The sequence below is a fragment of the Corapipo altera genome, unplaced genomic scaffold (genome assembly GCF_003945725.1).
Source record: "Corapipo altera isolate COAL_440 unplaced genomic scaffold, ASM394572v1 268, whole genome shotgun sequence".
NCBI classification, from domain to species: domain Eukaryota; kingdom Metazoa; phylum Chordata; class Aves; order Passeriformes; family Pipridae; genus Corapipo; species Corapipo altera.
The window spans coordinates 4,860,404-4,881,175 of NW_020884901.1; the positions used below are offsets into that span (position 1 = coordinate 4,860,404).

Here is a 20,772-nt window from a genome sequence, read left to right on the forward strand (position 1 = left end):
TTAACCTGAAGAGAAAGCGATTACAATTCTGCATAAGTAAGGAAATCACATCACATTACATGGCAAAGCCACCAAGGGCAATTTACATTAGACATTTCTGTGCACAATTTTCTTTGATTGCTGTCTTGAGGCAGTGAGGTGAAAACATCTAAACTCTGGCATTCCCAGCAGCAGCCGTGGCCTCCAGGGACAGCAGGTTTGCTCTGATCACACCCCAAAGTCCACTGCCCCAACTCTGCTTTGCAAGGTTACAACTAACCCTAACTAAAGGTACCCAATACTCCTGTGGGATCTTTTCTCCTGGATTACTCTACTGTTGAAATGCAACAGGGATCCTGCAGCCACCACAGCAGCATCCTGAGGCTGTGGCAGACAGAAACAGTCAACACCACTTGCAAGCCCAAAGCAGCAGAAACACCTTGGTCAGCAATCACATATTCTTTGGGAGGCTGTTTTGGGCTTTGGAGAACATTTTGCATCAGCCATCTACCTAAAAGTTTCTTCAAAATAAAGCCTTTCTCTGCACAGTTCCCCCCAAACTGCAGAAAACTTCAGCACTGCTTCAGTACTGTCTGTTGGTTTATATATAGAAGATGCTCAGGATATCATTTTCCAAATGCTTTTGGGACCACGTCCCACAAACTTTTATCTCATGTCACTTGGCACTTCTGAGAATTTGACCAACAGCTATGGCAGAGATATAAAACCCAAAGAAGGGTTGATAAAAGTACAATGAGATTTTCCGTGGTCAGATTTGAAAGAACAGAGCTCCACTTAGCTAAGCCTACTCTTATCACCAGCACTTCAGGGCTCTTCAATAACCATTTGTCATCAAATTTTCCCTCTGCTTCTCCTCATCTCACTCCAAAGATTATTCTTTTAAAATGCAGAAAGATGAACTTGGAGCTATCGCTAGACAGATACACACATAATTATTATTTTTTTAACATAAAATGAACCAGATTCTTTCCTCCTTGAAGTAGTTAGAAAGTTTTTTTGCTATATAACAATATATCCCTTCATAGTCCTGTGCCATAACTCCATCAAGGCAGTAGCATTGGTGTCCTCCGGCCCCATTTCTATAAACCCTACAGTATCCTTTATTTTCATATTTGCCAACAACTCAAATATATAAAGTCAGGTCAGCATCCTCTGTGCTCTGCTCTCAGACTGCCCGAGCAGAGATTAGTTCCTGCACTCTGACAAGCTCAAAGAACAATGTGGCTCAAACTGGGGAACATGTTCCCTCCTTGTGAAATGTTCCACAATGGCCTCGTTTCACAGGCCTGGAAAAGAGGACTATAATCTGCATTAATTTGTACATGCAAATTCTTACCCCAGACGTCGGATTTAATGGAGAACTTGTTGTAGGCCAGGCTTTCTGGGGCAGTCCACTTGATGGGGAATTTGGCCCCAGCGTGGGCCGTGTACGTGTCACCCGTCATTAACCTGCTCAGCCCAAAGTCTGCCACCTTCACCAAGTGGTTCTCCCCTACAAGGCAGTTCCTGGCAGCAAGGTCCCTAAAAAAAAAAAAAAAAGACAAAAAATAGGCAATGAGAAGTCTTTCCCATCTCACTTTTAGTGATAGCAAGGAAACCTGCTGTTCCAGAAGAAACCTGGGCCTGTGTGATTATTTTGATCAGGGTATTAAACAGAAATTCTGTAGTTACATGCACCCATGTGAGAGGGAAAGTTATTTTCCATCCTGGCTTTGTAAGACTGTCATCCAAATTTTTATTTTTTTTTCCCCTAATCTGAAGTGAGAGCTTCAAGAAGCCCCCTCAGTTTCAATAAAAGCTGCCACCCTCAGGATAAAAATAATTTAAAGAAATGTCAGCACTCAAGTTATCAATAGCTGAGGATGAGCACTGAAGAAACCCAGTCTCAAAGCCTCACTTTTTGCCCACCCCTCTAACGCTTCAGTCACCCCAACTAACACCAGTTATTCTCCAGACTCCTTTTCCAGTCCTTGCTCAAGCACCAGGATTAGCTCCCAGCTCTGCCCTCCCTCCTTCCAAGTGTACCACCTTTTACAACACAACTTGTTCACCCCATCTTTTGGCCTTTCCAAACCTGTTGTAGCCTCTGCTGTCAGTATTGACATTTTCAAGGGACTGGGCAATAAGCAAAATTAAGCTTGTCCTCTGCATTTTTTCACCTGGCTCCACCCTGGCAGGTGAGAGATGTGCATGTTGCATTTGCCTCTTTCCTGGCTCGTACCTGCTGTTTGCACACTCAGAAATGCTTCAGGAGGATAAAAAGGTAAAGCACAGAAATATATCTTTCCTAATGTTAGGTTTTGTTAGAACACTTTTCCAGATTAGGTCACGTTGAACTAAAAATTGATTCTACCAGGAAGCTCCAGTGAGATCTTTAGATAAGAGGCAGACACCGCCACTGTTTCTTTTGCTTGTTCTGTTCAATCAGAATAAATTAAATATTAAAAAAAAAAGAGAAAAGAAAAAATTACATCTTACTAGATGCCCATTAAATTTTCACAGTGTTTTTGAATATACCTTCTTATCAATGCTGATTACTACAATGCGTATCTAAATAAAACCTCCTCTTCATAATCAAATTCCTCCTCCTTCCTGATTCATTAAATGAGGTCAGAGCCCAGCATTTGAATCCATGGATGTGAATTGTGACAACACTCTTCAAATAATTGGGTAGGTGGTTATGGGGGTGGCTGATAAGGAAAAATGCTACTATTTATTTTAGATAAATGGATCATCAGAAATAAGAGGAAATGAAATGAATGGCAGAGCAGACAAACGAGATTCACACAAAGCGGTTTTTAAAGTTTACTTCCTGCAGGCTGACGGGACAAAACACTTTCAACAGAGCAAATCAAAGGCTGGAAATTTTAATTGGCAGCATCACTGTTCAATTTATTGACCGATGGCAGCATTTAAACAGGCCTTTCAGGCAGCAAAGGCAATGCATGACTTGGAGGAGCACCTAGAACCTCACACACGATCTTCATATTTGTCTCTATGAAAAAACACGTGCTAATTCCATCTTCCAGTTAATTGGGCAGGAAAGGTCACGCTACAACACCGAGAGCACCTTGTATAAAGCTCAGTGACTCTCCAGCCCTGGCGCAGGATGTGTCATTATATTGCCAGGAGCCCACTTCTGCAGATGAGGAACGTAAAGCTCCAGCCATAATTGCAGCACACTTAAAGGTCAGAGTCTCTGAGACTTTTAAGACTGCAGAGATGCTTATTAAAGTGAATACGCAATCCGGATAATAGCGGGAACAATCCCCACAAAGGATGGGAAACAAGGTGAACCAAATCAGAAAGAACATGGGCTAACGTGGCTCTTAGAGGGTGGCTCTGCTGTGAGCACTTGCTCACATCCAGCAACACCAACTGCAGTTTTAATGGCTGTTACAATCAAGGAAGTAGCTTATCTGGTCCATTAAAAAAGTCTGTTACTTTGGGAAGCCTTTACAGTTAAGGCCCTTGCCCAAAATATAAAAGAACTGACGTGTCTTTCACCTGCAGCTTCTTCAAAGGTAACAGAAAAACCCTGAGAGAAAACCCATCCTACAGACAGGTTAACAGACTGTGTCAGAACACAATGCACTAGTGTGTTAAATATAGAATACCAACTGCATCTAAGCCAATGCCATGACAGCCTGAAAGGCAGGAAAATACATCAAGGGGTGTTCTGTGCTCGAGATTCAGGGGTGCTCATGGTCCTTCCTACCTGTGAATGAAGTTTTTCTTCTCCAGGTACTCCATGGCTGAGGAGATCTGAGTTGCCATGTACAGGAGCACCACAGCATTCACCTCCTGCCTGTTACACTCCCGCAGATAATCCAGCAGATTCCCGTATGTCATGAACTCCGTGATGATGTAGAAAGGAGGTTCCCGCGTGCACACCCCTGGGGACCAACATAAAGGTGCCAGTGAGTGTTTGAGAACCTCAGTGAATCTTCAGGTTTTGTCCTCGAGGGCAACTTGCACCTCTAGAAGGTAGAAATATGGGGCTTATGGAAAGAACGAGTTCTGCTTGGAAGTGGTTAATAGAGGGGTTTAATTTTCTGCTTCAGGCTCTGGCAAATTAAACATTAGGGAGACGAGATCATTAAAAATCATGTATTAGTGGTACAAATTGTGAATTTTGCCAGACAATAAGTGTCTGTATTTAAAGCCTTGGTATGGTAAGCAGCTTATCTGCTCCTTAACATCCATATCACTGCACAAGGGTTTAGTTCAAATCCCTCTGCTTGGTATTTATCACTTACCTAATAATTGCACCAAGTTCGGATGCTTGATCTCCTTCATTACTGCAGCTTCTTTCAAGAACTCTTCCACTTCCATGGTATCCTCCTGCAGAACAATGGCAAAGCTTTGGCAAACAGTGTGCACAAAGGGGGAACAGATTTTTGTATGAGGACACAAAAAGAACTGCAAACTGACAACATAAGCCATAGTCCTTGCGAGGTAATTTTTCCCTGTAGTCACATCACAAAGCCAGGGAGTTAGGAACATTGGCTTTTTTGTATGATTTAAAAAATACATATTTTTGTCATTCTTATTCTAACTGAGCTTTCTGGGGAAAGAAAATCCATATCCTTTTTGTGAGGGGTCTCTCACAGGAACACTCAGGAGTTGAAAAGGAAAAAAAAAAACTTGCTTGTTCCTAACAGGAAAAAAAAGATAACATGAAATAAAAAGTACAGCAAAGGAACAAGAATGAACATAAAAGGAAGGACACAACACAATCAAACGCTTGAGAAGCTGCTGAAATTCAGGTCTGCAGATTCAATGGGCAGGAACAAGAATCCCCTCCCCATCCCAGACAGGGAGGCACGACCGATGGCAGCTACTCTGTGATTGAAAGTCCGAGGTTTCACAGATTAATTTCTGGCATTTAGAGCCTGACCCATGACGTATCCACTGTGGGCAGACGTGTCACTACCGATTTGCTGGACGCCATAAAGTTACTTGGCACAGCACAAACCCAAGGAAGAGACAGTCTTGCTCAAAAGACATATTTTTCTGAAGCAAATATGCCCCAAATGGCCGGAAGGTCGTTTCAAAGTGGTGCAAAAAATACAGATCTATTCCTAAAGCAATGTTTCTTTCTATATCCATATTTTTTTTTCATTGATGGATTAATGTTGACAGGCTACATGGACAAAGTGTTTTAAGGAAGGATTGGAAAGGATTTACTGCTGCTGGTGAGAATGATAACAGTGGGCTGCCACGGTGAGATCCAGCCAGCTCCCTGCTTTGCAGTTAGCACGGAGAACATTTTTCCAACAGTTTTATTCAATCATTTACTATTCATTGCCAATTAGTTTGATTGGCAGCTGCAATTTTTCTGAACACACTGTCAAAACTAATAGTCCAAAGGTCCTTGTGAGCAGGACCTTAAACTGTTCTCTTTGGCAAAGGAAACTGGGTTAATAATCCAGGTTGCAAAATTACCCTAAATACGCCTTGATCTTATTCATGCTACACAAACCCTGGAAGGTTTCTCCTCTGCATAGCTGCTCCACTGTTTGAAATCTCCTACCTCTGAGTGACCAAATTAATAGGAAGGACACATACAGAGAACCACTGCAACAATGATCTCTCTGAAAACCTGATCTCGTGCAAAGGACCAGCCTTAACCGGCTTCCAGTTCCCACTGGAAGAAATAAAACAGTTCTGGCTGTACAGTATTTTCCTAGCAGAGCACAGGGCCATGCCATGGTATTAAGGGACACTGGGGTTGTGTGTTGTCTAATTTAAAACACAGGTTTCTCTGCTGGGGAAAAAATACAAAAAAAAAAAAAAGAGAGAGAAAAAAAAAAAAGAAAAAGCAGAAGCAATCCTAGTGGCTGCAACTCAAGGTGTGCAGTGAGAAATGTGCTGAGCTGACCAGCTCATAGCAGTTCAGCCATTAAATGGCCCTCAGGAGAACACGCTGTGGCCACAGTTAAGGCAGGATGAACTTGGTCCAACACTGTGCAGGTCACAGAGCTCTGTGCCCCATTCCTGCAGCCACTGCCTGCCTTGTGCCCCCTTTCCAACACTGGGGGTAAAAACACAAATTCAGAGCGTGTCCCTTATAAATACTGATGTGTCCTGTGCAACTCGTGGAGTTGCCAGTGATGCATTTTAATGGGATATATCTCAGCACCAAAACACTGTCTGAGGAACAGTGTGTGCTGCTTGAATTGCCTCCTTCTAGAGTTCTGTGCCAGCCATGAGCTATGTTTAGACACTTGATAGAAAACTGAACAACAAACGGGTGTTCATAAGCATCATTATTCAAAAAGATGCTGGAAGGACCTTTTCTCCCCCTCTCTCTCTTAGTCTGCCCTCCCCTTTTTCTTACAGAGAGATCTGGAGTAGATGGGGAAGGAAACAAGAAGAGTCATATAAAGTTTTGAAAAATATTCTCTCAGAGGAAAATAAAATGAGTCATCTGAAGGGTTGCTCAGAAGCTGCGAAAGGCTTGTTTTCCCCAGTAGAACTGGGATATAAATGTGATTTAAAAATGTTTCCAAAAACTTTGAAGAAAGCTATAATCCCACCTGTCAGGCAGTACACTAATGGATTTTAAAAGGTGGATTATAAATTCGCTTTTAAGGATGGTTTTAGCGTGCATAATTGTGGGTTGGAGTGTTTCTCAACTCTCTCTTCTTGGTTGTTCTTACACTCCCCAGTGGAACATGCTGCTCCATGCTACATTATGAACCACTTTTAGCAGTGTTTCATTAAATATTTATTTGATATATTTGAAACAGCCATGGTCTGTATTAAGGTTTCTCCTTTGTACAAACAGATTTGATGGGATAACATACAATTTGTCTTTGTTGAGGGGTTTTAGAGAGAAGAGAATGAAAGCAGGATGAGAAGCCTGAAGGCGTCGGGAACCCTCACACTGCAGCTCACAGCAGGAAGATGTTACATCAAGCAGTGTTTCAGGAAAGCACTGAGCTCTCCTCAATATAAAAGAGGTGTTTTCTTGAACCTGGTCACATCCCACCTCACCTGCTCTGCAACACTCCCGAGTGATCCCGAGCAGGGACAACACTAGATGTCACTCGCTCCCTGTGCAAGCAGCACTTGGACTCCCCCGCCGGGAGCAACAGCAGGAGCCTCCAGAGTACAAAAAAGGCCAAAATGAAAATACTTTCTGCAGCCATAGCAACCCAGAAGTACTGAAGCAGCCACTGCTCAGAGAGTAAGGATGAAATATTTTCCCCAAATCAAGGAAAGGTTCTTCCCCTGGCACTAAAGCATCTACACAGTTCTCTCCACTTCAAAATTTCCACTGCAAAAAAAAAACCAAAAAGAAACAAACAAAAACCCCTGTTCTGTTTGTTTCTGCAAGACCAAACGACGTCCCCATTCGAGGAGAAAGAACATGGTGTCAAGTTCGCATAAACTCCTATTAAGCAATCAAATGCAATGTGTGCAGATGGTGCCAGAAGATCTCAAGACAGTTTTATAAACATAGATGAATTAAGCAATGACCTTATGAACTCACAGAGCACTATTTGCATTTCAAGAGACAAGGAAACCAAGACACAGAAATCAGGGAGCAGAGCCAGCAGCAGAACTGATTATCCAGTTCTTCATTAAAGCCACTTATGAATTTTAATACATCTTAGCTTGGATACCCTTTTTCCTCCTCTTGTGTGTTTCCATCAGAAGCAGCTGTGAACAATTGCTTAAGACTTCCAGGTACACAGGGAGCTTGTCTTTTGGGAGAGACGCCACATAAGACAGAAAATCAAAACACGTAAAGCCTCCCTGAAGCACAGTCTTTGAATTTTGTGTTGACTGACTCATAATCCACAATTTTCCTTAATACACCAGATTGTGCTGGTGTGTTCATCCGTGAACAGCTCACCTTTACCACACCCTGAATGCAAGACACCATGGTACTATTTACTTTTCTAAGGTTTCATCCATTCTAAAGTAAAAACTGTGCTGTTAACATCCTCCTTTGTTTATATACGAGTGTTTCACGCATCACATAAACCGTAGTAGGATCAAGCTCTTTCAAAAATTAACTGTTCCAAGCCTACAGCACACAAAGGAAGGCCCGACATCAACCCAAATTTCTAAGCGGGGCTAAGGGCGCGGCAGCCACCCCGAACTCGCGCTTCCTGCTGGGAACATTCCGAGACTGAGTCCTACCTTTAGAGTCTTCACGGCCACTGTGAGGTTGTACTTCTTCCAGACTCCTTCATACACCTCTCCATACTGCCCTCCACCCAGCTTGTGCTTCATGGTGATGTCTGTTCTCTCGATCTCCCACTTGTCGTAGTTGGGGGACACGCCGTAGATCGTGGGCTTGTTGCGCTTGGGCGCCGGGTAGTGCAGGGTGGTGATGAGCCCATCTGCCACGGTGGAGTGGTGGTGGACCAACTCTGCCAAGGTGTTGAAGCGGCTCTCTGAAGACACATACAGCTGGGAAGCAAAGAGACACAGAAAACTCATTCAGGTAACGCACACTGCGGCAGAAATGCGCTCATACGTAGAAACTACATCGCAATGTTGTGAAAGCGGAGTGTTGCGCTGCTTCTACTCAAGCTGCAAGAACTATGAGCTCCACAAGGTCTTGGAACCAGCTCCAGAGCCCAGAACAGTCACTGCTTACATGGGAAAGGCATCGATTCAGGAGAAAACACATGCACTTTGCCAAAACAAAACAGGAGGAATGGCTGCAAACAGCACCAGACTGACATGCTGCTGCTTGAGGACTCTCTTTTCAAGAGGCTGGTCAGTAAAGACTGTGGGACATTTCCTGGAGGGTGGGGGGGTTGTCAGCCTCAGTGTCTCAATTTCACTATTCCTATTTGGGTTATGACATTTCCCCCTTGAAGTGTCCTTGGCAAAATGGAGGTTTGCCTGCTGTTTCCTAAGCTTCTGCAGAGCATTAGCATGAAATCAGGGAGCTGGTCTGCTCTGTCCTTTTGATGGGCACTGATCGATAGCACAGAAGTAAAATCATTACCACTGAATGAAAACCTGCTGCGAGGCATGATAACCCATATTTGTTACCTTCTTAACATTTATACAGAAGATCCATTTTAAGCCTAAAATCTTAGTAAAGATAACAGACAAGTGACTCCCTCCCACCAGAGGGAAACTATCTCCAATTTTCATCTTCAAGCCCAGCCTTCTGCCAGGCAAGGTGACAAAAGCTAGGGATTTAATTATTTGAAAAGTGATGCTGGTTACACCTGAAGGAGAGGGAGAAATCTTTGTATCAGAGTGCACTTTGTATCATAGTCCAGCCTATGTTGGACACAGAAGATGGAAGAGCTCCATTTCTCACAAAGGACCAAGGTCTGGCAAGGGACAGACTCGCAGGAAGAGCAGCACCATGTTGGCCACCCAAATTTCTGTCCAGTTCACACACTATTCCTACTGCTCATATCACATGCCAGTAGCTATGATCAAAGTTCCCAAACGCCTCTGACTTGTTGGATATGCACTCAACAGGTTCTGCATGTGCAGTGGCCATCTGTCAGGGATTTCAGGAGGCTGGGAAGTTGACAGGGCTGCCAGGCATCCAAAAATCCCAGGCTTAGGGTCAAATTCTGTCTCCCCCACCTGGACAGAATTGCTGGATGGAAAAAGAAAATGCACCAGTGAACTTCCAGCAACAAGCAAATATGTCTAACAGAAAAGGGAGATGCATTTGCAAGAGGGAAAAAAAAAGGTGTGCAGGGAGGGACAAAACCACCTCCAAACTCAAATAAAGTCTTTGTACTGGAGATTGGCAATTCCTGTATGGATACACCTCCTTTGCAGGCATCTGTTTACTATACAAATTCATAAGGAGAATGAGAAGAAATATTCTGAAGCATATGGGAGCACAGGCACTACATGCAAGAAGAGGTGAGGGAAAAGAGCAGTTCTATCATCCAAGGAAGGAGGAGTGATGGATGAAAGTGCCTCTCCCCCTCAGCATCCTGCTTGCCCACATCCCTACTCAGGTTTATGAGGATGAGCCACAAACTTATGTATGTCCAGTGACTGTTATGGTCAGAACTGGCAAAAGCTGATAATCTATGTGTGTCATGGACTTATTTGGAAGAGCTGCAGACAGGTAAAATGCTCAGCTCAGGCACACTGTAACTGGGAAAGGGGAAAACAAACACAGCAGTGAACGACCTCACAGATCAGTCACAGGTTAGACTGCGAGGTACAGGGAGGCCATTGGCTTTCCAGTTATGGCCTTTGTAACACAACAAGGGCCCCTGTAAGGGTTCTGGGAAGTGAACACTAAATAGCATTTGTCATCCAAAAAAGGCAGCTATGCTGTAGAAACCTATCTCACCAGTGCTGAAAAATCACAGCCCTTGTTAAAGGCTTTTTTGATGTGCAAGGGCATTCAGAGTGGAGGGTTTTACACCCTGGCCTGGAAAAATCTACTTTCCCTTCACTCTTGTTTTTCTTTTGCTACAGATGCTGATAAAAAAAACTCTGGGGAAACTTTAACTCTAGAAAATAAAGGCATCCTCCTGGGGAGCATGTTCACAACCCTCTACCAAAATGAGCTGGATATTGTTTTGGTAAAGCGACCAAATCTCATTTCAACAACACAGCTAAAAAAAAAACCCCAAACCAAAAAAAAAACCCCTCCAAACCCCCACAACACTTTGCATGGTCAATGAGGTGAAATCACCTTAATAACAGATGTTCTGAAAACAGAAAAGTGACAACATAAGAGGCTTTCACAGCTGCTTGGTGCAAGCAACCAAGCATTAGCTGGTACAACCCCAATTTAAAACAAGCCATGCCTGTTTGGGAATGACTTGAAGTACTTGCAGTGGTATGAGCACTTGCAGTGGTATGAGCACTGCACATGGTACACCGAGGATTAAAATCTAAAAATAAGCTCAACTCCAGGATTACTTGGAAGTATTAGAGAAGCACGGAGAAGGAAGCTGCCCGTGGTTTTATGACAGCTTATATCTCATAAGAATTAGAGATATCTGTATTTAGTGTGACAGATTATATGATCTTGTTATAGAAGGAGAAGAGGCTAAATAAATGGCCAAAGGTTTCAGAGAAAACTTGCATCAGGATGGAGGACATCCACACCAAAAAAATCCATGAAGGTCCCTGATAAAGGAATGAGTTTGCATCCAAGTTCAGCTGTTGGAGGGTCCAAGAGACTCAAGCAGGACATGAATCCTGATTCCTTAATGCTGAAGACAGCAGGATTTGAAGAACTAGCTGGGCAAGGCTGTTTATTCAGTTGGTTACTCAATAGGAGGCTTTGCCTCAAGTACTATCAAGTCAGGAAAACCAAGTCCTCTGTACCACGGAAGTGGTTTACCAGATGACTGGCTGCACTGTGCCAGCCAAATCAAGCAAGCTCACTCTTAATACCTTCCTTAAAAAAAAACCCCAACCAACAAAACAAAACATTAGAAGGTGGTCCGGAAGAATATGACCCAATAAAATGGGAACTAAAGTAAAAAATCCTGGAGAAGTTTTTTTTCAAAGTTGTTGAAGCCCAGTGCATTCAGTATCACCAGTACTAAAGTTAAGACAAACAAACCTCTGATCTCTTCCTAGTCCCTCCAACTTCCCTCCAGGACAAAGCCTGGGTAAGGCTGTGCAATGCAGGACACACATTCCTCTAACACCTCTTTTTCCTAAAGCATGTTCTCTCAGGCAAAGGATATGATCCCACCAAAGCCATTAATCCTTACTGGAGAATTTGCAGACAATTAAATTCCCTGGACAGGCTGACTAATGATACAGCAGGCTGGGGAGGCCCCAGGTGCTCAGGGCAGTGAAGGTAAGAGCTTTCCTTCAGCACAGCCACGCTCTGCTGCAAAGCCAGTAACTGAGTGTGACACGAGCAGCTCAGAGCAGGAACCTGCTCCAGCAGCCTGCATTCCACAGAGGGACAAACAGGGATATTGGCTGCTTCTCCCCCCAGCTCCTCAGCTTTGACAGCCAGGGACAGTGTGCTGGAAGAGCTCGGTGTCCCCCAGCCCAGCAGCAGAGTGGGCAGCACATCTGGCACTAAGCTGTCACAATTCACTGCCCAGCTCGTTAACACAAATTGAAAATGATGGGATTTAACACGCCAGGCTGCAAACTGCAGCCCATGATGCATGGACATGGCAAACTGCCCCTTCTGCAGGGATGCTGGCACTTGGCACTACATCAGGAGGACTGTGGTACCTCTTCACTTGCCCCTGCATGCAGAGGTGAAGCACAAAAGCCACAGCTCTCTCAGCCACTGCAGTTGCTCAGTTTAGCATTTCCAGCCACCATGAGCTGCAGTGCATTGTTCTGATCTGCACCTTTTCTCAAAAACACCAATTCAAGCAACTTCCTGGAAAATGAACAGTTAACCTGGCTAATACAGTCCTGAATGGATTATTGTAGCTCTGCAGAACTGTGTTTCTGGGATAAAAACAGCTCTGCTGGGATGAAAGCCCTCACATGCCAAACCCTTTTACAGCTCAAATGGAGAACATGTGCTATCTCCTCATGGACACGTGTTTATTTACACCAACCGAAGGAGGATTCGGTTCAAAACGTTCACATGTGAACACTGCTCATCTGCCAGCATCTATGGGAATAGAGGGGTTATCAGCTACAGAGACAGGAGGAGGAATAATATTCCAGATTGCCATGTAGTCCTTCAAGTATGCTGCACGTCACAGTGCTGGTGCTGACCACAGAGTGTGTCTACGTGGGAGGAAAAAGGAAGAATCAAAGCACCCTAACTTGGAAACACGTTGCCTTAAATAACATGGTCAGAATTGTCTCAATTACAACCTGTTTGCTAAAGCAGGCAAAAAGTATTTCATCACTGAATAAAATCTGGTTATCTTATTAAAGGTTTCTGATAAATAAGGAACGTGATGTACTGGTTCCCTATGTTTTCATACTAAAGATTTTGCTGGCAGCATTGCTGTAAGAAGAGTGAAGCTCTCACAGGACAAGGGAAAATTGGGCACAGTGGGCCACTACTATGCTTGATTGTTTTTATTTTTTTCTTTTGAAGTGATTTAATGGCACAGAATCTGTCATCTATTAGATGCTGGCAAGAAGAGCCACAGCAGCCATGCTCCAGACCCACACTTCAACTTCTGCACAGGATCTAAAGAGACACTGCTTAAAACAGATTTGTTAAAAACCAACGTTTTCCGAAATCCAATGCCAGTAGAAATATTTCCATGAAATTCAAACAAAAATCTGTGGAAAACTACACTTTTATGCTAACATTTCTCTGCAGCATCCACAAAGCACAGCATTGCAACACTGCTACAGCACACAACAATCTAGGGAAAAAATGAAGGAACTAGGGACACAGCCCATATAAAAGTGAAAGTGCCTACCCGTCTCCAATGATCACGCTGAAATACTGTAGAGAAATCAAAACAGGAGTTAAAAATACTGCAGAATAGCTCAGAAAGCATTCTGTCCCTAATATTTACAGGATTACTGTAATAATTACAGCAACAGGTGCTGACTTTTCTATTTGGCAGTCAAAGAGATTCTCTTTTGAACATAAGGGACAAGAATTCATCCTCAGAATCTCTTATTAATGATCTCCATTACATTCAGCTCTGATGTAACTCTAGTATCTTCTACCTTAAAGTGTTTCACTGTTGAGCTGTATTACACCACAGTTTGCTAAAGGAGTAAAAGTGTTTTGTCCCGGCCACGTCAGAATCTCAGAGTTTACTGTAACTACAGCTGGTAAGTAGTAGTAAGTAGTAAGTAAGTAGTCTGGAGAAGAGAAGGCTTGTCTGGAGAAGAGAAGGCTTAGAGGTGACCTCATCACTCTCTTCAACTACCTGAAGGGAGGTTATAGCCAGGTGGGGGTTGGTCTCTTCTCCCAGGCAACCAACAATAGGACAAGGGGACATGGGCTCAAGCTCTGCCAGGGGAGGTTTAGGTTAGATGTTAGGAAGAAATTCTTTACAGAGAGGGTTATCAGGCATTGGAACGGCCTACCCAGAGAGGTGGTGGATTCACCATCCCTGGAGGTTTTTAAAAAGAGATTGGACGTGGCCCTTAGTGCCATGATATAGTAATTGGAGTTGGATCAGGGGTTGGACTTGATGATCTTGGAGGTCTTTTCCAACCCAATCTATTCTATGATTCTATGATTCTATGATTCTATGGTAAACGCTGTGCTCAGGGTTCAGAGCTGCTCAGTTCAATTGCTGCTGTTTGACCTCGTGCAGTCAGTGGACAAAAGCATCCCACAGCAAGGTTTCCCCTCAGGGTTTGGATGTCCTGGAGCCTACCTTGCCGTCGGAGGCGGTGTTTATCCGGTAGTGGTACACCCTTCCTTCGTAGCGCAGGGAAATGGATCTCTGGCCCGGGCTGCTCTCGCTCTCCCGCACCAGGAAGCTCCCGTTGATCCCACTGCTCAGCAGGTACTCGGCAGCATTCCGTGACACCGGTCCATGGTACCAGGAATGCTTCTCCAAGCTGTTCACGGGGGTGATGTAGTTGCTGGGGACCCAGCCCTGCCCGTTCTTTGTCTGGGCCTCGCACCACTCCCCGTTGTGATTGTAGCCCAGGACACGGAGCTTTTCACCTTGGAAAACAGAAAATGTATTCACACACGGCAAACCTGGCAGCTGAGGGCAAAGATGGGTTCTTTCTGGCTAACAGATCACTAGTAATCTCCTCGAAGAAGAGGTATCTGACTCAGCAGGGAGCATGTGTTTCTCTTCAAGCTTGAGTGGACCCCTCCAAGCCAAATAAAGTCACATGCTTCAGGAGATTTTCAGGCTCTCGTGCAGTTCTGCACTAGCTCCAATACTGCTTGAGCTTAAAAACTGAATCCAGCAAATTTTATTTGAACTGAGCTGGTTTGATGGAGCCAGGAGAGAACTGGAGTGGATAAACAATAAAAAAGTAATTTCAATTAGCAAGGTAAGTAGATGTAACTTGGAGTACATGTAGTGTTTTCTTACTCAATCCTTCTGGTCCTTATACCTATATACACAGTCATTTGTCATACAGGGACTGTTTTGGAGAACTATGAAAATACAGGCCAGCTCCAAAATCAGCTTAGTTTAATTTCTCAGTTCAAATTCTTGCTCCTAATGGAGACCTTAGTTTTGAGAAACAGTTTTTTGTCCAATGCAACAACAACAAAAAAGCCCAGTTTTAACCTTTAAAAAGGTTATGATTTTGTGACATATTTGTATTTGTTTAAGAAGAATCCCCACAGTAAAAAACAATTCCATAGGGTTTAGTGTATAACTCAGTTATTTCACTGTGACTTTTCTTCCTATGCCTTCTCACACATTCCCAGTGCCATTCTGCCCAGTAACCTTACCTTTAGTTATGCTGAGAGTGTTGTCCCCACTCGCCACAAAATCATACAGTGCAACAAAGAGATGGGGATCATTTTCACTAGGACAGGACAGAAGGTTTTCCTTGGAGTTCCAGCGAGCTGCTTCGCTCAGACCTTGGGGCTCAAAGTCTGACACTACTGGTCTCTGAAGGGCTTCTGGAGGAGAAGGAGAGAGAGAAAGGAAAAACCAGGTTCATTTTGGCTGATAAAAGCCATCTGGTCAACCCACGCACTCTGACTTTCTAATTTGCATTGTTTCTCGACACGTGTGCTCCTCATGCATCAGAGGATAGATATGGACAGCTCTTTAAGGCAGATCTCCTGCCACATAGGCAGGACACTCCTGTTCCAGAGCTGTCCTCCAGCCTTCCCAGAGCCCCCAGCTCCTGCCTCCCATGATACACAGGAGAAGGAAAGTCCCTCTCCCTCCCTCCAGTAAATGCAGCTCACGTAGGCTGTTTGCTGCCTGTAAATCCTTTGGCTCACACCTAGCTGCTGGAATGGTTAGATGTGAAAACAAACCCAAGACCTTTAAAAGGTAAATCCCTTAATTATCCTATAAATGAAATGGCCAGAATGTGCGGCACAGAGAGCCAGGCAGGGTGAGACTTATAAGACATGGTATTTAAGGAGTTAGGTATTTCTGTTCTTCACTTCAGTATTTTTAACCACTTTCTTCTTATTTGAGGACAAGGCAGTGCCTTTTTTGTTGCCCCCTCTTGAAACCAGAGCACAGCAGCAAGCACACTGCGCACACTGAGTTGTCTACATTTTTAGGAACCCTGAGATACCTCTTGAGAAAGAGATTCCTAGAAATTGAGCTACACAGGTGAGTAAAAACCAACCCCCAAAGTTTTTTGTACACTGCAGCACACTGGGCATATAATATTCTGTGATGATCAGGCAAGTCCAAGTCCAACAAGGAATTTTATTGCAGTTGCTCCTGCAAACCCCCCCCGCTCTGGACAACGAATGAAGAGTTTGGGGCAGTGATGCCCCCTCACTTTAATGTGCCATCCCCAGATATTCTGGCAGCCCCACGTGTGGCTGTGTTGGCACAAGAAGAGCAGGACTCTTGTTTTTTGCAGGGTCATTTTCCATCTGGATGAGTTTTTTGAGCGAGGTCACAGCGCTGCACACAAAGCACTGCGTCAGTGCAGCTCTGGGGACAGGAAACATGGCACTGTCACATCAGCCCCTTGTGCCACAAAACTGCTCTTCATTACACAGCAACAGCCCCCACCTGCTGAATCCCTCCTCTGCACAGGCAAACGCAGCAGGGCTTTGGAGGGAGAAATACCTGGCCAAATGGTTCCTACATTATCGGGTCACCTGGGAGCACAGCTCACTCTTTATATTTGTAGATTCAAGAACTGATACAACTGACACCAGAAAACATATGGAAGTCAAGTGTGGATTGGGACAGGTCCAAAATACATTCCCCAATGGAGAAATGCTGAAAAAACCACACTCCCAACCCTGCAAACACTAACAATACACAATATTTTCTAAGCTTTGGTGGTATAAGTGCCACTATTTACCCACAGACAATCTGGCATCCTCCATGTGTTGGTCAGGTCACCACTGGAAAAGGCTCTCTTGGGTGGTTATTTATGTACATGAGTACTACTGTATTCTTTGGAAAACACAGTATCCTATATGTGAACAAAACAGCAAATATAGATACTGCTGGGTCTGTTTTCCCAGTTAAACCGTATCTGCAAGGAGATATATTTTTGAAAGCAAAATAATTCCACTTTCTACACTCTTCCAAAGTAAGACATGTGTTGGGTGGGTTTTTTTAAAGCACATTGACATCCTTGCCTCCCCTTCCTGTGTGTCCTGCAGGAGAATATATTTTAATAGCCTGAGTTTGTTTGAAGAGGGACAATGAATAAAGAAGGAGGAAATCCACTTTCAGAATAAGCTATAATCATTTCACCATGAAAATGCTTTGATCCTGTCAAGCCCATTAAGCTCCCTTATCAAACACAGGGCACTGCAGTGACTGGAGAGACTCCAAGGTGTTTACCATCAGTAAACACCTGGAACAGACAGACAGCAGAGCTGCAAGTAGCACATCCACAACCTCAGCGAGGAGCCAGACTGTGATGCTCTCCCCCAAACATGGTACAAACCAGCACATGCTGCTCCGTGGGATGGACCATAACCTCTGTTAGGAAGGAAAATGCCTCCCACATGGGGCATGGATTCGACAGGAAGGCAGGAAATCCAAGGCAGGCTCCCCTCCAACTCCAGCACGATCGCAGCCCAGTGAAGGACGGATCATGCACAGCCATGGATGAGGATGTGGGAGGAAAGCCAAGCGCTCCACAAGAATCCCTCCCTTGTGCCCAGGGATGCTGGGACTGACTCACTGCACACGGATGCCAAGGTATGTGCTTCGATTCATCTGTGAGACAACACTGTGCCAAGTGCCAACAACGCCCACAGGCTGCAGCGTGAGAGTCAGGGAAGGCAGGTTTTGCTCGATGACATTCCTACACACACTGACTCAGTGATAACGTCTGCAAACCCAAGGACCAACAAGAGCAAGGGCTGTTAAATACACATATGAGAATGTGCGAAACTGGAAAACCACCCCAATGGCCCAGGATGCCCATATGCTCTGTATCCCCCAATGTGACCTCGCTGTGCAGCTGCCACCAGCACCCCGGTGTGGGTACATGCTGAGCATGAACCCTGCTGTGCAGGACAGAAGGATGGGGAGACGCCAGACCCAACTCTTGGACTGGGTGGGGCTGGTGTTTCCAGAGGGTAGAACCCCGGGTTAAGAACTGGGGTGGGGAATGAGAGGCTGGGCGGCCAGAAAGGGAGGATGAGGCCCTGAGTCAACACGGAGAAGAGCATAAAGGAAAGAGCAGAGTTGTGGTGACCCGAGTGTAGCAGAAGCTTGATAGACCGTGACAAAACACACTTTTAAAGGGCTGGGCCCCAAGAGGAGGCTGTCAGCAGACTGAGGACACAAACCCATGAAGCGAGAGAAGCAGACAGGACACGTCCATCTGGGAGCCACGTACAGCCCGGCTGTCAGCAGCGTTTATCCCTGGGAGCGATTCTCCGGTAAATCTGCCCAGACATTCCAGTCCTTCAGAGCAGGAATTAGACATTGCTGCTCATACGTATTGAGGGTCTTTTTCAACAGCTTCCTCGCCTCCTACCGCTGGTTTTAACTACAATTTTACAGCACTTCTGAGCTCTTCAGTGGGCCAGATTCCTCCTAATAAATCAGCCTGGTTGCTACACCTACGGGAGGCCATCCTGGCACGGCGACGGGGCAGGAAGCAGGAGTAATTCAATCTGTTATCGCTGCGCTGTCGTTCCTTCCGTGCATCCACTTTGTCTTGTGCTGCATCCCAGCAAGACTGTCATTTATTACTCTGATCATACAGTGCTCTGGATAACACCTGGATTCCTGGTAGGAGTTCCGAGGCAGCGCTGTAATTCAGTACTCCACTAACACCAACTAAATGATGACTCTTAATTAAAGTGGTGCAGACTTTGAAGTAAGACAACAGCAGCTTATATTTTGAGGCACTAGCCATAAGAATGTCATCGTTTCCCTCCTAAATTAAGTTTTTACCAGGAGATATTTATGCTTGCACACTAAAAGGTTTCGTAAGGGTAACTATCTCCTGCTCATTACTGTTTATACAAAGCCATGAATCATTGTTAGGGGCTGTGTAAGAAGTTCTCAGACATGAATAATTCTGGTCTAGATCAACGCAAGCAAATTTCCTTCCCAATGTAAGGGAAGGGTTGGGAAAAAAGGCAGAAGCACAGAATTACACTCGGCTTCTCCATAGCTGACTGCGAGGCAGTCCCGAGGGAAGGAGGAGACCTCCTGTCTCCCTGCAAAGCAAACATCCTGTGGGTTTACAAACTGTGCTGGCAATTTTTCCACGAGGTTTGTAGAGCGAGGGAGAGCAGAATATACCTAGTAATCTCTCTGGAGGTACAGCACATGCCACCTAAACCTTCTCCTTCCTCTACATACCTTGTACTCTTCTTTTCCCCTGGAAGAAACTATGATAAATGGCAGAATAGTTATGGATATTTAATACATCCAAATAGTCCCAACTCTGAGCACATAAGATGGAGCAGCTGCCTCTCTGTTCAGTATTTCCTTAGTGGCCCTCATGGATTCCCTATGCCTGATGGAATATGGATTTAAAAATTTTAAAGAAAAAAAAAAAGTAAACCAGATCTTCCCAAAAAAAAGAAGGAAGGATTCATGTTTTATTTCAGATTCATCCCTTTAGCGAGATCAGGGTCACGAGGACACCCATGGCTCCTGCTGCAGTGCCTGTGCTCAAACCCTCACCACCAACTGCAGGGCTGGATCTTGTCTAACTCCCTTGGTGGTGTGCTGTCTCCCCCTCCTTCTGATTCTGCCATCATCAAACACATCTGTTGCTGTTTTTTGTTTGGTTGTGGGTTGTTTTGTTGGGTTTTCCTGGAAGTTCACTCTTACACAGGCCTGTAGGTTCCCCCTGAGCTCATTCACTGAATTTATTTCATTTATAACCCCTTAGTGACATGGCAAACATCATCTTTCCCCAGCCAGCTAATCACAGTTGTAGATGGATGGAGTGGAATAGAGGGCATGGTAGAAATTCAGATTTTATTCCCAAATCTGCTACTAAGCTGCTTCCTGACCTTAGAGAATAACCTCTGGGAGAGGAAGGGGAAAGAGTAACCAGATCCAAGTGAACTTCAGTGACACTTCAGTATTTCTGACTTCACCTTTGCAATTTTTGGTTTGGTTTCCTTATTAAGGGAGTAAAAGTAGTGACCTGTGTCCATTTCTGAGCCGTGGGAAGGGAATGCACCAAGCAAGAATCACCAAGATTTACTGTTATATTCCCCTGTTTTACTAAGCAGCCCCACAGACTGCTCAGGGAAGGACTAACATGTCTGTAGATGATCAGTTTTAAGTCTGAACACAGTTACAGCTTTCCCCAGGAAATTATAATCCTTTCCTCACCACATCCCATGGGAAATGGTAGCAAAGCACCATCAGCCAGATTTTTAAATGAGGATGGGACAGGCAAGAACCACTGGAACAAGCACATAATTAACACGCCATTACAGAGCCAGAAACGTGTTTAACAGCAAGAACTCTACAAGGGGAGGCAGCAACTCCAGCTTATTGCATTTGCTCTTCCTAACAGGGTGACCAAAGCCCTCCCTGCTGATCCTGGTGACATCAGGGCAGGATGAGTCGCTGCAATGTTGATTTGAGTCTGGCTCAATATGTGCCCAAATGCATTAAAAAACCTCTCTCTCCAGGAACAGGGCAATGGCTACGGGGCTGTTGCTCCTCCCCAGGGTTGTCTATTCTGCTGTTACAAGATACTCTTAAAAAAAAAAAAAAAAAAAAGAGAGAGAGAGGCAGTCTGACAGCTGGCAGGACAGGAATCGCTTCA

General features: G+C 44.6%; 1 protein-coding gene across 2 annotated transcripts in view; it reads right to left on the reverse strand.

The window, feature by feature from the left end:
• ABL1 (ABL proto-oncogene 1, non-receptor tyrosine kinase) overlaps nucleotides 1–20,772 on the reverse strand; it is a 78,960-nt gene that overhangs the window by 8,157 nt on the left and 50,031 nt on the right. For both annotated transcript variants that reach the window (XM_027649754.1, XM_027649755.1), the window contains exons 2-7: nucleotides 15,305–15,478; nucleotides 14,259–14,554; nucleotides 8,158–8,430; nucleotides 4,260–4,344; nucleotides 3,719–3,896; nucleotides 1,337–1,521 (exon numbers count right to left, since the gene is read on the reverse strand). In XM_027649754.1, the coding sequence (XP_027505555.1) occupies nucleotides 1,337–1,521; nucleotides 3,719–3,896; nucleotides 4,260–4,344; nucleotides 8,158–8,430; nucleotides 14,259–14,554; nucleotides 15,305–15,478 (1,191 nt within the window). The remainder of the gene's footprint in view (nucleotides 1–1,336; nucleotides 1,522–3,718; nucleotides 3,897–4,259; nucleotides 4,345–8,157; nucleotides 8,431–14,258; nucleotides 14,555–15,304; nucleotides 15,479–20,772) is intronic.